At 41.1% G+C, this 17,651-nt stretch overlaps 1 protein-coding gene across 7 annotated transcripts in view; it reads left to right on the top strand.

The window, feature by feature from the left end:
* The first annotated feature begins 1,852 nt into the window (after positions 1-1,852).
* The window catches only part of ODF2L (outer dense fiber of sperm tails 2 like), a 41,816-nt gene continuing 26,017 nt past the window's right edge, over positions 1,853-17,651 (top strand). For 2 of the 7 annotated variants that reach the window (XM_048498136.1, XM_048498140.1), the window contains exons 1-7: positions 1,860-1,969; positions 7,766-7,929; positions 11,537-11,663; positions 14,323-14,454; positions 16,515-16,577; positions 17,137-17,208; positions 17,306-17,422. In XM_048498136.1, the coding sequence (XP_048354093.1) occupies positions 1,928-1,969; positions 7,766-7,929; positions 11,537-11,663; positions 14,323-14,454; positions 16,515-16,577; positions 17,137-17,208; positions 17,306-17,422 (717 nt within the window). In that variant the 5' untranslated portion in view covers positions 1,860-1,927. Of the gene's footprint in view, positions 1,970-7,765; positions 7,930-11,535; positions 11,664-14,322; positions 14,455-16,514; positions 16,578-17,136; positions 17,209-17,305; positions 17,423-17,651 lie in introns of those variants that run through there. The other 5 variants (XM_048498137.1, XM_048498141.1, XM_048498142.1 and 2 more) reach the window with 5 other exon arrangements.

Consider the following 17,651-nt stretch of genomic DNA (forward strand, 5'->3'; position numbering starts at 1 on the left):
ACTAGGTCATAAAACAGTGACCTCAGCAACTGGTTTGCTTACAGACAGTGCTCCATTTTGCTTTTGCTTTTCTTTTCCATATTTGTCTATTTTCTGTTCGAATGCCAGTGTTTAAGCTGATAGAATATCTTGTTTAGAAGGGAGTCAGCAAAAAGGCATGTCAAAGTGTTTTGATCTTGATTTTAGCATACCCCTTTGGCTAAGGTTGATGATTTGCTGAAGATAGATGGAGGTTAAATTTCTGGTTGTCTTTGCTAAATTATATAATACTTTTGAGCAAAACAATTCCAGTTCCCTTTACAAAGTCGATAACACAGTATGCGAAGAAGCTGCTCTTTAGGTATTCTGACCTTGCTGCCTTTCGCTGTCATTCATTTTAGAGTGAAATCCCACACAGTTACCAAAGTCTAATCCTGTTGAAATCAATGGCCTTAGACTAGAATAACTACAAAGGATTGCACTGCCAGTTTTTAAGTGAGTTAATAATTTCTAAGCATTCATTTGTTCTACATTATCCATGATATTACAGGTCTCTACCATGACCCCCAATCAAGAAGTCTTATGTCTTAAATCATGTCATAAAACAACTAATCCATCTTTATTTTAGTTGCCCATCTCTGCACTTACAAAGAATGGGAGGTGATGAATTCATAAGCATGGTGATGCCTGAGAGGAAAGCTCTCCAAATTTAAACTAAGATAGGTATCCTATTCTGACGAAATGCTCCTTTTTCTGTGGGATGAAAAGAAAGAATGGTTGTATGCACCCTAAAGATTGCCAAACTCCAAGTCAGACCTGGAATTACAACTGATCTCCAGTTTACAGAGATCAATTCTCCTGGAAAAAACAGCTTCTTTGAAGGATGGACTTTATGGCATTATACATGGCCAATGCTCTTCCCCTTCCCCAAACCTTGACCTCACTAGGCAATGACCCCAAATCTCCAGGATTTTCCTAACCCAGTGTTGGCAACTCTAGTTGATAGGAGGACTGGGACGAGCGATTACTCGGGTTGGGGTTAGATTTTAAGTTCTCTGTGATATTTCTCTGGTAATGCCTAATTGATGCTAACCGTATCGATTGAAATGTGGTGTTGGAGGAGAGTTTTTCAGATACTACGGACCACCAAAATCACTAATGTGTTCTAGATAAAATCGAGTCTGAACTTCCCCTAGAAGTTAAAATGACTAAAGTATTGTACTTTGGTCACACTATGAAAAGACAAGAGTCACTGGAAGAGGCAATAATGCTAAAAACAGAAGAAGGTAGCAGTTAGAGTTTACAAGACCTGAGCAAGCCTGTTAGTGACAGACGTTTTGAGAGGTTATTAATCCATAGGGTCGCCATAAATCAGCAGGGCCTTGACGCACGCAACACACACGAAGTCAAATTAAATAGTGCAATCTTTTAGTATCTGTCCATCATATAAGAATGTTCAGAAGAAAAAGCACAAATACTGGCTGTGTCCGGTCAGTCTGAGTAGCGGAGCTCGTTGCTCTTTTTAGCCAAAAACATGACAGTATCAGATGCATTTCGTTTTGGAATGACATGTCCCAGAGCGTGAAAGTGCGAAGAAGAATAAGGACAGTGGCGACCAGGCGCTTCTGAGCATGCGTCCTCCTAATTTGCTGACACCCCCCCCCCCTTGCTTTTCTTCTACATTTCTCGCACGCTTTATTTAGCGTTTGAGTGAATCCTGAAGCCCCATCCTTAGTACCATGTATTAAAATAAGATGGTTCTTTATTTAAAAGGGAAAAATCTATTCTAAATGAACTCAAAATAAAGGAAGGGATTCATTGGCTGCTTCCGAGCATGCTCAGGGATGAAGCGAGCACGCTCAGTAAAAGGAAACCAGGCGTTGGTTGCTGTGCAGCCGAGCAGGGCGTTTTGCCGTCGCCAAGGCGCAATCCCACTTTCCCGCCCCTTATGGCGGGGGCTGGCGGAAGAGCGGTAATGGAGGAAGGCGGGGTAACGTTGCTGCTTGTCTCTTTGGAAAGAGTGACAGGAAAGGATATGCTAAGGGGAGAGGGACTGGAGGCTGGATAGGAGCGCACGTGGGGAATGGGTCGGAGGGTAGGGTGGCGCTTAATGTCTGGAACCAGAGGTCCTTTCCCCACTTACCGTAAGCCCCGCGCTACTTGAGGAGAGTAGCGCGGGGTTCCTCCTCCCTCCCCACGGCAGGGGCGGCCACAGCGCAGCCGCCCCGACGCTGCCGCTGTCGCACCCCCTTAGCGCGCAGCATCCCAGGCGCTCTTCCGAACGGCGCCTTTTGATGACCCCGCACAGAGCGCGGGGTCGTGGGGACGCCTGGGCGCGCGCCTGGGATGCCGCGCGCTGAGAGCAGTGCGCGGCATAGGGGGGATAGAAGGGAGTGGGGAAAGGGAGTGCTGGGCCTTTCCTCACTCGCTTCCATCCCCCCTATGCCGTGCACTGCTCTCAGCGCGCGGCATCCCAGGCGCGCGCCCAGGCGTCCTCACGACCCCGCGCTCTGTGCGGGGTCGTCAAAAGGCGCCGTTCAGAAGAGCGTCTGGGATGCCGCGCGCTGAGGGGCGCGACAGCAGCAGCTTCAGGGCGGCTGCGCTGTCGCCACCCCTCTCAGTGGGGAGCGCTGAGGGACCCCTCGCTACTCTCCTCGAGTAGCGCGGCGCTTAAGGGAAGTGGGGAAAGGGCCGCTGTTGCTCAGGGATACCTACAGACAGGTGTGTGTTTTTGGTCTGGGAAATTGGTTTCCAGAGCCCCGGAACTATTTGTCGGTATTCAGTACTTCCTACAGACCACATAAATGTTATAAATATCAACTATAGTGTTCGTGTCTGAAAAATAATAACAAGTGGGGTGGCTGCAAGCTTGTGCCATGTTGCTTTCTAGTAAGCCCCCGCAAGGAGCTTTCTTCTTCCTTTCCGGAATTGGTACAAAAGGGCCTCCAGGAATGTGCGAGCCCTAGCAACTCTGGTTTTACAAACTAAATTTGCTTCATATGCGGAGGTAATGTAACAGTTCAGAGTGGCTGCTTGAGAGGCTGAGTGCTCAAATAAACTGGTTTCCACTCTTTTATGATACTTACTGGTAAACTTGGACCAGAAGATAAACAGTGAGGAGAGAATCACCTATCCTTGCCCTGAAATCACCTTTCCTTGCTCTGAACTCTTTTGGGGAATAGCAGGATAATAATGAGATGGATGTGAGGCATTTACTGTAGTTTTTTTTTTTACCGTGGCTCTATGCTTGCCACTGCAAATGGAGCTAAGCCTTTAGACTCCAGTTACATCTTATGGAAAAGGCAGGAATGGACCGTCCAGTGACCTGAAGGAGTAACACAAAATTCAGACATCATACCAGCGGAGTGAATACAGAGAGGCAGCAACAGTTGGCTGCTCTTCATCAGTTCCCTCCTTATAGTTCTTGGCCAGGTCCCTTCAGGTGTTCACAGGATCCAGTTTACTTTTTTGCCCTGCTGTGTTATCTTTCCTTGGAATTTCCCCCCCCCCCCCCCCCCCAGCCATTTCAGAGGCAGAAGTTCTGTGAGTTGTGAAAAGTGACATTTACTTACAAACAAATGGCAGCCTCCACCTGAATCTCGAAGGTAAAAGATTCCTGGTGAGAAACATCAGACGTTTCAGCCTTTTCAAATGTGTAGTTAATTATTAATAAGTGATTCTCAATTGTATGGTTTCCTCAGTACCGCACCATCTATTTCATCTTGAAGCCAGTTTTGGGATGAAAAAAGGAACTAGAAATGCAGTAAATAAGTGAAGGTGTGTTATTAGGGAAGATTGACATAGGTGCAACAAAGCTGGAGCAGTTGTTCTTTAAAGTAGGATATTTAAAAATGGAAGACAGTGATATTATCTTTCAATTTGTTTGCTGTGTGATGCTTTAAAAAGGGATGCTTGCACACTGGTGGCTGATGTCAGATATGTCCCCTTCCATATTGATTATTTTCAAATTGCTTATAATTGTGTCTCACTGGATTGCACAGCCATGTTAGAAATGAAATCTTTTTTGGAGTTCAGTTTCAAATACAACCTGGGGTGGTAGTGTTGAACTATTGCTAGTTGACTGACTGTATGCATGAAACTGATAGCACTGCAAATTTGGGTTGGGATAATTGTGCCTTATATGCCCTATATGTGATCTAATTTTGGCATCACTGAACCAGAGGCACGACTTTAACAATATAGTTGAATAAATCAAAAGTGCAGTGACACCTTATGTCCTAAACCTACTTATTTCCAAATAAGCTCTTACAAGTCATAGCTGCTATCATTAGATGCATTGGAATATAAATCCATCAGGCCACGTGTGTGACTGTGAGCTCTGACTCGTAAAAGCTTATGCTTAAATTATTTAACTTAAGCCTCTAAGGTGCCTCTGAATTCCTGCTACAGGAATTCCTGCTGCTACAGACTGGCAGGTGACCCATCTGTGATTAACAATTGAATTATAAATTATATACAGTAAACAAATTTAGTTTTCATTTATATCCAGCAAGTTACAGGTATGCTGTCTTTATTATAAAATGCTTTTCACAATATTTGTAAAGCATATGTTAATTCAAAACCATATATTAAGAAAGTAGTTGGATTTGTGTTTTTTGAACATTGTCTTTCTGAATTCTTGAATTGAATTAAATTGAATTAAAATTTACTATTTATTGCAGTTCTTTAGCATATAATGTGTTTTTATGAAAAATATAAACTACTGAACCTTCATAGGTGTATGTTTGTCAGTCAAAAGAGTGAAATCAAAGCCAACTTTTTATTGGAAATAACAGTGATCTGCCCTATTATCATGTCATCTTGTATGAATTGTGAGATAAACTTTTAAAAGTTTGTTGAAGGCAACCACAACCATTTAAAAAGTTTGTTATTAAAATATTTTATTTTTCTGATCCATCTCCCTCCAAAATATTCTGTACAAATGGTGACTTGGATATACCAAGATTTTTTTAACGCTTGAGTGACTTCATATCATATAAATGGGTTCCTTCTGATTTGTTACCTGCAGAGAATGATCATAATCTAAAGAGCAGTAGTGTTTTACACAAAGGATTTGTTTGAGCCTACTACAGTTTGTGACCTTTTTTCTGTTCAATACCTTACCCCATGGGAAATTTTTTCTTTGGAAAGGGGAGGTTTTCCCCCTAAGGATTTTTAAAAATTCTAGTGGAAAAATTAGAAATGTTTTAAAGAGGGAAATCTTTTCTTTTTTGGAATGCACGAAATGGTTTTTAAGATGCTCTACTCAATCTATGTATTGCTCTACATACAATCTATGTAAAGTTTGACAATTGACTGCATTAGAAGATAATTCCTACATATAGTGTAAATGTACCATTGAAAATAGATTCTGTATGGTTAAATGTGAATAACATTGACATCCATTTATTACACTGTAATTAGTTTGATATTAAACCATTCAGTTATAATGCTTGATATACAAAAGGGCAAACGGAAATATTGTGGCTACATATTTTCCATTTTTGGAAAACATATAGCCTCACCCAAAGCTGGAGGTGGTAGTATATGGTGCCACCCCACTGCCTCCAAGAGGGCTTTCCAGAGGCACAGGGAGCAAAAAGAACTCCAACACCCCACCCCTCACTGCTGGAAAACCCCATAGGGCTTACAGGACTTGTGCCACTCAAAGTACTCTTGGCTCAAAATCCCAGGAGGGAGCTGTCTAATGTCACATCCACCCCTGGGAACACCCTGTTCCATCCCCTCCATGCTAGAGTACCGTATGTTTGGGACTCCAGCACAGCCCCACTCCATCCCAGTCTTCCAGGTTTTGCTGTGGCGGGCTGAGGGATGAGCACCCGCCAGCAAATCTCCTCCAGGGCAAGTGCCCTGGGGCGGGCAAATGCACTGCTGCAAGGGCTGTGCTGTTCCGTCAAGCCCTTTCACTGCTCCCCCCGCCCATTTTGATGGGGCTCAAAGGAATTTACACTTTAATAGATATAGCAGTGATGGCCAAATTTGCTTAACCTAAGATCCACATAGAATAAGCTTTAGATATTTGAGAGCCACAAGACATGAACAAATAATACACACACATTTTATTGTTATATGTACATTTTAATACAAACCTTTATGTAAATATTAAACATACATACATAATAATTCATGTATGTTATTTATATTAACATTAAATGAGACTACCATAAATAAAAACAAGGAGGATACAGCCAGATATTACTAATGATATTTTTTTGTCTTAAGACCCTAAATATCTGGTTAAACATGGAGAAAAATATGAAAATTAGAGTTAGTTACTGGCTATTACTACTAGTCTCCATCTTTACTGTTGAGCCAACTACTACATTGTCAAGTTTGTACAGTTAGCTCTGTCAGGTTGATTTTTAAGGATTGCATGTTGGTCTGACTTTGACTTCACAAACTTCATTACAGAATACAGTTATACACAGCAGTATGTTGTAATCCGCATTCTACTCTTATGCAAAAACAGAAATTTCAGGAAGGTCTCTCAAGACCTTCAACTTTTGAACCTTTATCCCTAAGCTAGGATAAGCTACCAAGGATGTGATCACAAGAAGTGATACTCCACTTAAGTATACGCCACTGTGCACCCTCAGTTCATACAGCTGGCTTCTCACCATGCTGCATAAACCCTAAGATGTCTCTGCGGTGCTCTGGCTGATAGTCAGGAGTTCTTTGTAAGGTAGACTGTGAAAAGGTTTCCTGAATTTAGAAGCTTTGGAAACCACTTGTGAAGGGAAATGGGGGGGGGGGGGGTTTGCCCTGAGCTGGGTGCCCTCTTTCTTGTAACATACCGAGAAAACAGGATTATTCTGTCCAGATATTCTAAAATAGTTGAGTTTTCAAAAGTTTATTAAAAGAAAGAATTAAAAGAAAATAAAAAGTAACAAACGGGTTTCTGTCTCTCTCAGCTCTAAACAGTTCCAATCCTGTCAGTCTCTCTCCTGATCTGAATGTCCCTCTAGACTTATTTCAGGGTGGTTTTTTTTAATTGGATCCCTTCTCTAGTCCAGGAAGGGCAGATCCCCCCCCCCCCACTTGATCATTCTTGGTAATCTGTCAGGTTTAGAATGTTGCCATTGTAAAAGCCAATTTCCCGTGTAAACACAAGCATTGTTTACAGTTTTCAATGAGGGCCCAAAAGTTGTGTTGTTTATGACCTAGCCAGGCCATGTCAAGAAGAGACCAAATGCTTGTCATGCTGGGTGAGTTATTTCTAAGTAATCCTAACAGGAAGGATTCACTTTCTTCACACCACTGATTTGGTGTAATCCAAAGAGTTGCTGTACCATTGTGATATGTGCTGAACTGTGTCAAGGTTTGTTCTGATACAACACCATAAGAATAAAGTTGCAATTAAAGATATTCAGAGTCTTTACATTACTTACAAGCCAGTGATATAAGCAATTCCAAATAAGTGACTAAACTTGCTGCTTTAATTTTTTATAGATAGAATTATAGTGTTCAGATTTTCTTCTTGATCCCTGGCACATTTAATTGTACGATATTTGGGGGGAAAAGATAGATACAAGTAGTTAAATCATAAGACAACTTCTCCTAGTTAATTTGAAAAAATATCAGATTAGAATCTATAATGGCTGAGAACCGTTAAAGGCCACATCCTTAGGGAGAGATGAAAGGATGGAAGTGTGAGAACCTGTGAAATGTAGGCTTGTTACTTTGAATTGTATAATTCTGATGCAGAATCAACTTGCAAATATTATGGGTAAGAATAAGGAGTGAAACAAAATCTGTATTTTATAAGCTGACAGAATGCATTGAGAAAGTACCTTTGAAGGAAAACTGGAGTTCGTACAACAGATTTGTGATTCATCACTGGACTACAGGGAATGAGCTCTTGTCACGCCTTAAAGAGAAATCCCAGGATAACACTCTAGAAGAAAGCATGAATGAAAGTGAAACAAAATGGTATGCTTGAAATTTGGTTGGTGTTTGGTTGGGGGAATGAACATTAACAGATTGGACATTTTGCTCTAGAATGATTTATGTTCTGCTAATATCCATATCTGTGCATGGCATAGTGCCTACTTATCTCAAAGCTCTGGAGCTCTTTTATAAGATGAGTTTAATTTCTAAACTGTTGTTAAATTTTTTGACAAAGACGACCACATTTATATGGAACACTTACAGACTATATGTGTAACATTTAGAGATTTATAACAATCTCAACTCTTGCTTAGTCCTGTCTCAAGAATGAGTGGAAAAAATTGACTTGGACAACTGTGGATCCATTGCCACTGTCATACGTTAGATGAAAACAGCATTCTGGGTTCCTGCATGCAGTTAATGATTTGCACAGGCTGTAAGCCTGAATGCAGGCTTTGCTTCTGCTGTCTCATATTGAAGAGACCTGTTAAGAAGGCTCTTGGTTTCCTTAGTGAAAATGATAACCTTGTTCTCTTCAGCACTCATTGAATAGAAAGTGAAAATGTAGTGTAAAAAAGAGTTAAAGGCAGGTCTTATTTATTAAAATGTATTCATAATCTTTTGAATTAAGTTATATGCATTGTATGTGCAATCAGCTGGTGATCCTCCAACAAGCTCCCTAGCCCATATTGGTACTGGGTGGGGGGATGTGGTTTAGCTACCTCAGCTTGAGGGGTTTATCAGGTCCATGAGCCAGCTGAGGCAAACCCCCCTCTCCTCACTCCTGATCTGGCCTGGGAAGTCTGCAGGCCAAATTGGGAGCAGAGTAGCCAGGTTGCCTCAGCTGGTTCGCAGGCCTAATAAGCCCTCTCAAGGGGCTGGATTCAGCCCCCGGTCTGCATTTTGACCCCCCTACTATAGAAGAAATCATTTTCTTTTTGTTACTTTTTAAATGTACCTGTAGTCCATAAGGGCTGTTCCACACAATGTACATTTTTGGAACACAGACAGTTTATAATTAAACCTACATTTAGGCAATTGTGTATAACTATTGCACAAACTTTGGAAAGCCCTAACTGGCTGCTACCTTTACATTTATTTAGTACATTTTTATCTTGCCCTACATTGAAGGAGCAGCTGGCATCATGTATCTCCTTTAATGTTTTATCTGTACAACAATCTTGTGGGGTAAGTTAGACTGATGGGGGTTATTGACCCTGGGCCACTCATTGAGTTTTGTGGCAGAGTACAAATTTGAGCCTGGGCCTCCATCCTAGACTGACACTCATAATTTCAATGCTTGCTGGCTTAACCCTACTTACAAAAACCTTTCACAAGCACTACATGTGTTCCTTCCTATGTTATGTCTTCACAAGTATTTTATATGTCAAACCGTCTAATATGTCAAGCTGTTCTAAATTCACAAGCTCCCATTTTCACCCAAGATTCTTCAGTTGAAAATAGAGTTGCAGACATGAGATGCCAGGAAGCTGTTTCCTTTTTTTCTTATTTTTTTAATTTTTTAAAAAAATAACTACATAACCACAGGATGGTAAACCAGCCATTCTACAAGAAAATAGACTATAGAGAGAGAACAATAAGAAAGAACAAAGAGTCACCCTCAGCCCCCAAACATCTAACCCCATTACTGTGACATTAAGAATAAAAGGAACATAGACTACAAATTATGGAACAGGTACAAACTACATGACTCCCATCTCACCATCATATACAAAAACATTCTATATCAAATACTCAAAACCTCTTATTCCAGCTTTCTATTTCCTACTACTGATTTTTTTCTATACCCTTTGTTTTATGATCTGATTGCAGATACTTACTTCACAATCTAGTTTATACCATTACCACTTCACCTAGAATTCTGCTATTATGTATACCCATACATGCTTATTTTTTGTTATTCTTAGTCTTCTAAGTAACCTCTGCTATTTTTTTAGAATATTTTGTGAATAATTTCCATAATGTACCCTTCCATCTTATATTTTAAACCTCTAACTTATCCCTCTACTAAATCTTTTTTTATTTTTGCTAGTGAGTTTTCTTGCTTTTTGTACATCAGAGATCTTCTGTTGAGCTCCATTGAATGTAAAAACCTGTCCTTCTGGTAGCCACCATCTAAAGGGAATATTTTTTATTTTTCAGCACCTCAGTGAAGAACCTGTATTCTTTCCTCTTCTCCAGTATCTCTGATCATCAGGTCCTTCCTCAGATACTGCATTCTCTTTTTAATGTGCATGCAAAGTATACTTTCTTTTGTTGATCCTAATGTCGGATACATCAAACAGTCTTGGGGTATCTTTTTCTTTTGTGCAGAAAGTGATTTCACGCAGTATATTTTATCCACCTTTGCTTGCATTTCTGGAACAGGAATAGACATACATTTTGTTAGCTCTGGTACAAAATCCATCTGATTCTGGTAAAGCATGAATTCTCATTTCAAATTCCTTCTGTCTTAACTCGAGACCAATTAATTTTTCGGTCTGGCATTGTATTTCCTTCTGGTTAACATATAATTTCGTTTTTATTATTTTAGAATGATCAAGACTTTTTGTAAGTCCTTAGCCAGACCTTTGATCTTTTTTCCAGTTTTGCAGTATTGTGAATGCGTCTATCAACTTTATCAATCTTGTTTTTCGTTTCTGGTATATCTTTCTGCATGGATACAAACATTGATTCAGTTCTCTGCATTTGGTCTGGAATAGCTGGATCCAAAATAGCCCGTTTTGTGTTTTGAATCCGCCATTATTCCTCTTCCACCCTTTCTGCCGGGGCCTTTCCCCACTTACCGTAAGCCCCGCGCTACTCTCCTCATGTAGCGTGGGGTCCCGGGGCACTCCCCACGACAGGGGCATCAACAGCGCAGCCACCCCGACGCTGCCGCTGTCGCGCCCCCTCAGCGCGCGGCCTCCCAGGTGCTCTTCTTAACAGCGCCTTTTGATGACCCCGCGCAGAGCGCGGGGTCGTGGGCATGCCCGGGCGCGCGCCTGGGATGCCGCACACTGAGAGCAGCGCGCGACATAGGGGGGATCGGGGTGAGTGGGGAAACGCCCCCAGTTTCCAACTATATCAATATCTTTTTTTCCTGAGTGTGTTATGAATCTTTTTTCTAAGAGGGCTTCTTAAGCTTTTACTTGTTTAGGTTGTGGAAGAACATTATAACATTGCACCCATGCATGGGCATTACAGCATTGCAGCACTAACAGACCTCTACATAAAGTCTGTCATTCCAACATGGCAAAAATTATGATACAGTTCATATATCAGGCACATAACTCAGTTGTACTTATCTGCTTGTAAGGAGCAGTATGGGTGAAGTATATAATATCACCCCTCCATTCCCATCTCTCCAGAGCACAATGTCTTTCTCTCTTGTAGCTGCATTTAATCCACAGGGCTATAATTGCTTGGGGGCAGCACCTGAGTGAAAAAGAGACAACAGGTTCTTCTTTTCCTTCAGGAGAGCAGCAGCCATTCATGGTGCTGGAAGTCACCAGGACGCAGTTTCCAGTCACAGTAGACCACACTGGGTGAAAAGGTGTAATTGTTTAAAGGCCGCTTAATATAAAATGCTGCTATACAATTTCAGAAGAATAATTAACCTTGCAAGTATCTTTTTTTTTATCAATAGGCTGCAGGAAGGGGCTAATAATGAAAATGTCACTTTTCAGAAAAATCTCCAAGATGCAGAGTTTGCGATTGGTTCAGTTGAAATGTTTGTGCCATCATTTAAGGAAACTCTTGATAGAATTACAAAAGTAAGTTGAATTATGTAACATGAATACTTTTAGTAAGCACATCCCATGCAGCCAATATCAGTAGCTGTTTTAAATGCAAATATAGTTGTGTATTATAGTATACCAGATTTGAAACAATATGCTTAATATTCCTCTGTGTGATAGTTTAAACATTAGCTGCAATTTAGCTTTCAGCTATGAGTACCAAATTAATGAGTCTTAAGTATGGCTAAGGATACAATTAAGAATACAATATTCTCAGTTTTAAATATTTAAAATGGTACATTTCTTCTTTAAAACATACTTATGATATCTTACCTTCATTGCAACTTCATGAGCAGTTTATTCCACTGCATACATTTAACAAAATTTCTGGGAACAGTTCATCTAATAATGGATCAGTTCAGGTACAACATAAAGCCACAGTGTAATTCTAACTGTTATTTGTCTGAGAAATCAGGATTGAGTTCACAAAACATTCAATCCTGGTTTGTCCCGACAAATCCTGGTTGTCTCAGTAGTGTCCTTTTCTGTGCCTTCCATGCAAACACCTGCCTTCTGTCTCAGCCGATATTGCAACACCAGTGGAAAGGCAAAGCTTTGTTGTATAAATGTCATTTATCATTAGCATAGCAGAGGATGAACTCTCTCAACACAGAAAGCAACCACTATTCATGACCTCACAGCTGACTGGCTTTTCAGATTAACTGTTCCTCACTCCAGATTGTAAGAACACAGCTACATGCATATTGAAAACTGTTCAACAGACCGCTCTTCTGAAGATTCATTCCACATCTGGCAATCTTATTTCATGTTCTGCATCTGGAGTTTATCTTTTACTCTGCCAGTGGTAAGACCATTGGCCAAACTACACAATATGATTTCTACCTAGCTGCGTCCAGGCCCAACTCCTTTTTCCTGCAGCCACACAGCAGCTGTGAAAATTGACTTTATAAAAGTGTATGGGGGCCTGATCTGGCTTGGGATAATGGCATGGGGGAGAGAAAATTCCTTTTGCTTCATAACTTCTGCTTGTCTGTGGGACTAAATCAAATAAAGTTTCCTTTGGCTGCTGCATGTAAGAAAAGTGTGCTTTTAAACAAGGGCAAAGATGGAGGAGGTGGACTGATAGAGGCAGTCAATTAAAGCAGAGCAGTTTTGGGAACTTCTGTAGTTCTCGAAGTTTGGAAAACAGCAAGCCAGGCTTCCTCATTTATATGCCATGTAAAACCATAGTTTTGCATCACTGTGACAAACTACTTGCAGGTTATATTTTCAGGTTAGTAAACTATCATTATTGGGGACCAAATCAACTGTTTAATTAAACTTTGGCCTTGTGTTATGATGCCTGAACTGGGCTGTTGAGTTTTGTGTCTTGTAGGTTGTGTGTTGCAGGGTGGGTGTAATAGCTATCCCACCTCCATTGCTGTAGCCTCCTCTTCTTAGTGTTTCTCTGAACATAGAAATATTATTTTCCTAGTTCTACATTTATATTTGTGGGTGGGATTAAGGACCCAGAGAGTCAGTATGATCTAAGACCTGCCGGGTCTAAACTGGAGAACCATGTTCAGTTCTCCACTCTTCCACATGAAGCCTGTTGGGTGACCTTGGGCCTATCACAGTTCTCTCAGAGCTCTCTTAAGTCCCATGGAGGCAGGCAATGGCAACCACCTCTGAACCTCTCTTGCCTTGAAATCCCTATGGAGTTGCCATATGTCAGCTATGACTTGACAGCACTTTTCAGCACTACAATGTGACCCAAGTGCTATATGCTGTCTTTAGTGTACATGTAAGTCTATTCTGACTAACAGTGCTTGGTTAATTTCCAGGAAGGGGTAATAGGCTACTAGACAGACCCTTGTATGAAAATGTAGAATCAGTCTGTACCTTCTGTGTCATGGCAATATGACTGCATCGGTATATATTAAATGGTATTAAATTTATGGCAATGCGTGGCAGTAAGGTGGTTCTCTGATTTGGGCTGCTTCCATGCATGGGCACAAAATGGTGTCCTACAGTGGAAAAAGTGGTAAGTGGATTAGAGGTGGGCAGAAAGAGCATTCACACATTTCTGTCCCCCACATCGCTTCCTTCTTGCTCCATCCCTCCCTGTTCCCTTCCCCTTATTGCATCCGCACAAAAGTGCTGACCCCCCACCCCCATAGAATATCTTGTCAGGCCCTTCTCCACTACCAGCCTAGAGGCAGCTCACGGTGAGCCATTCCTCAGCTGCTATAGATTAAAAGCTGTGTGGAAAGATGATTAGCTGTGGGCAGCACTTTCACCTAAAGCATCCATCTGCAACCGTAGCACTTTTTTCTCCTTTAAGTCAGGGCAAGAGAGGGTTTCCTTTGATTTGGCTTAAAAGAGAAAGGCCCAGAAAGATCATGCCAAGCTACCCTGAGCCTCCGTGGAGCCAGGCAAGGGTGGCAGATAAATATAAAATAAGCTCAAATAAAGGCAGGGGCATGCTATATTCTACGCAGGGGAAAAATCCCCAGGTGGAAACAGACATGGAGAAAAGCCAGTGGGTCATTCTTTATATGTGACTGGCCCCACTTTGTGCTTTGCTCTAGTAAAATGTTTGGTATAATTTGCTTTCAAAATATTTCAGCTTTCACTGGCTTAGTGAAAAATGGTGTCTACAAAATGATTTAACTGTAACGTAATGTCTTATCAGGCTTGTTACGTTTCTGCAACAGATATGATGAAGATTTCTGTGCAAGCCGATTTACTGGTGAAGGAACTAGAAGCTCTCAGAAATATGAAGGGATGGTTACAGCAGCTACTTAGAACAAGCAAGGAAAAAGAAGTAAGAGGATGTACAAAAAAATCTTTATTCACCATGAAAAGTTGGTTTACCTTGAGCCATTCTTTACCTCTCAGTTTAATCTACTTTATGGATGCTTGTGAGGATGAAATGGAGGAGAGGGAACATAAGCGTAGTGCTCTGAGCATCTTGGCGACAGGGCAGAATAATATTTTAACAGAAACTAGGACCAAGAATAGCACTGAAAATTGTGCATCTAGTCAAAAGTAATCACCCACAGAATAGTGTAACAAGGATGTGTGTGTACTAGATTTCTTTTTTCTGGACCAGGTCTAAGGAAAAAATAGAAGAACCGCAACCAAATGTATGTCTACTGCATTAGTAAGGCTGAGCAATTTGGCACGTTTTAACAATCAATTTATATTGATATAATAAAATTTGTCACAAAAAGTAACACATTTTTCAGTTTTCAGTTCTGTCAGTAGACATACATCTAAACATGTCTAAATATGTTGTGTGTTCCCTCTTTAAATATATATATCTTATCTATAGCCTATCTTTCTGCTTTGTTTTTGTCCCGACGAGCCGATTTCTCCTTGTTTCACTCAATGGCTTATTCAAGGGACTTGTTATCTTGGGATAGAAAACAAGCAGAAAGATATAGTATTTAAAGAGACACAGCATATTTAGACTCATGTTTAGATGTATGCCTCCTGTTTCAGAATTGTAAAAATGTGTTACTGTGGCAGATTTCATTATAATAGTATAAATTGCTTTGAACAATAAAAGTTGATTGTTAAAACATGTGCCAAACTTGCACAATCCTTCTGGACCAAGGAAAAGCAAGTTCTCTAAGATTGTTTCCTTGTTTCTTAACCCACTCCTCACAGACCTGCACTGTGCTAGAAGAGCACAAAGAGCAGCACAGGAATTGCTCACAAATAGATTGGCTTGCATGTGAGAACTTTAGCTTCTTTCTCTTAGTGGCAGGCTTTCCTCACAATTATTCATGGCAAATAATTGAGTAGAGCAGGCAGAATCCTTTTTCTGGCGTGAATCTATTCATCAAGATTGCCCCGAAGCCAGTCAGATTGCCCCTCAGTTTTTCCCCTTCAGGCTGTCAACTCTTTCTGAGCAATTGCTGCCTGAAGAATCTGGGTGTGCTTCATGTGAGATCACATTAAGGGGTGGGGGCGTTAAATGATCCACAGTGACTTCCTGCTTTGGTCTGTGTCTTCTGGATCATTGTTTTGTGTGGATTAGAACACATGTATGTTTTTCAATAGAGGGATGGAAGACATCTGTCATGATTTGTCACCAATGGCAACAGTACCAGAGTCCACAAGGCTGAGTCAAGTGTGACATGCTGAATACCACACCGCCACATTTACTTGGAAGTCAAGTCCCTTCATTCCAGTTTACTTCTTGCTGTGCAATTCAGAAATGCAGCCCTGTTTGGCAGTCAACTCTGCTGGAATTGGGAGGAGGGTGCCGGGTGGCTTGTAGCAAAAGTGTGCACCATTCAGTGGTAACCCTGGACTAGAGCTGGCAATTCGAACTATGGGAGAACAAGAGAGGTCATCTCCATTACCTCACAACCTTTGTCACTCAGTTTCTGCTTTTTATCAGCCTCAAGGCCTGCTGTTAACTGACCCCAAGTTTCCAGCTGTGTGGAAGCCAAGGGCCAAGCTGGAAAAGTGGACTATCTACAGACACTAGGCAGATACTAGGACCCCACGGAGCATTCAACTATGAAATAAAGATCCCAGAAGAAGGGGTGGATGGATTGTATCTTATTCTGTGGATTGAAAAATTAATAGGGGTGCAATTTCCTTTAAAAAACCCTTGTGTTTAACAGAATGACCATGATTGATCTTCCCTTGTTCTTGTGGTATGTATAGTAATGATAATTACATTTTCTGATATTTAATTGGCATTTGTTAGGGAGATGATTTTTTTCCTCTTTGCCCACATTTGTAAATCAGTAGCATGCTTGTGTAAGCAATTTAGCAGGGAATGTTGATTTCACAGAAAGTATATTTAATTATGACAGTGTGCAATATTAAGTGGTATTCAGCTTTGTCACATTTCTGATTTTGTAGATAACCAGTAAACAGGTTGAAGATTTGGCACAGAAGTTAACAGAAAGTGAAAGTGAAACTATAGTAAGTTCTGTTTTCTGTTGATACTTTTGTTTGCTATAATTCTATATTCTGAACTAATGGAGCTGTGGTGGGCAGACAACCCAGGCACCATTCGACTGGGTCATGTGGGAGGCATTTTGATCCCTTCTCCTGTGCTCAGCTCTCAGCCAAACTCCCCCTCCCCCCAAACTCTCCCCCTGCTTCTACTCCCATAAAAAGCTCCCCCACAAACCTTTTCCTCCTCCCAGTGGTGCCAGCCAGCAGTGCACTGGGGGTGGCCAGGGTTAAGGCCAGGGAAGCTTCTTCCCCCAGTGTGTTGCTGGCCAGGTGTGTGCGGGGCGAGTTCTTTGGCAGTGGGGGAAGTTCGGTGGGGAGAGTTTGGTGGCAGGGGCTAGGGGAAGTTTGGGTGGGTGGGTTAGGGAGGAGGGAAATTGTGGCAGGGGAGTGCAGGGGATGAGGGAGTATGGGGAGTGGGGGAGAATGGTGCTAGGGGCAATCCCTGGGCGCCATTTTGTGGTGAGGTGCTATTCTGTTCCTGTATACTTTTAAATATTTTTTGAAAAACCATTTTTCTTTAAAGGATCTTACAAATCAAGTTCTTCAAAAACAGAGGCTCATTTTGGAGCTTTCTACTCAACTTCAGCAAGAGAAAGTAAGTAAAGAGTCATGTTAGAATAAATAGCTTATCTTAAGTCTTAGCAGCTGGATTCTTAAAACATTTTGTGGTTACTTTTTTCTTTATATTTTAGGCGGATAAACTAAGAGCATCACACCAGGCAGAACTGATACAAGTAGTAGAAAATCACTTGCAATGCCAGATAGAGAAAAAGGAGACTGAGACTAACCAACTGAGAACAAAAATTCAGGTTATTTTTTAATGTTTGGCTGGCTTCACTTCTTTGAGAAGTTCTTTAACATGTAGGGAGTTTAACTATGAGTTAAAATTGTTGGCTACATAGTCTTTAAATAATTTCCTCAAGACAGTGAAGCTCTTTATTGGTGTTATTCACAAGGAAAGTTGAAAATCTAATAAAAATGGGGTCTTGTATTCTGCTCACAGTAGAGTAAACAGGCAGGGCCTTTCCTGGACTGCTT

The sequence above is a fragment of the Sphaerodactylus townsendi genome, linkage group LG05, assembly GCF_021028975.2.
Source record: "Sphaerodactylus townsendi isolate TG3544 linkage group LG05, MPM_Stown_v2.3, whole genome shotgun sequence".
Taxonomy (NCBI): domain Eukaryota; kingdom Metazoa; phylum Chordata; class Lepidosauria; order Squamata; family Sphaerodactylidae; genus Sphaerodactylus; species Sphaerodactylus townsendi.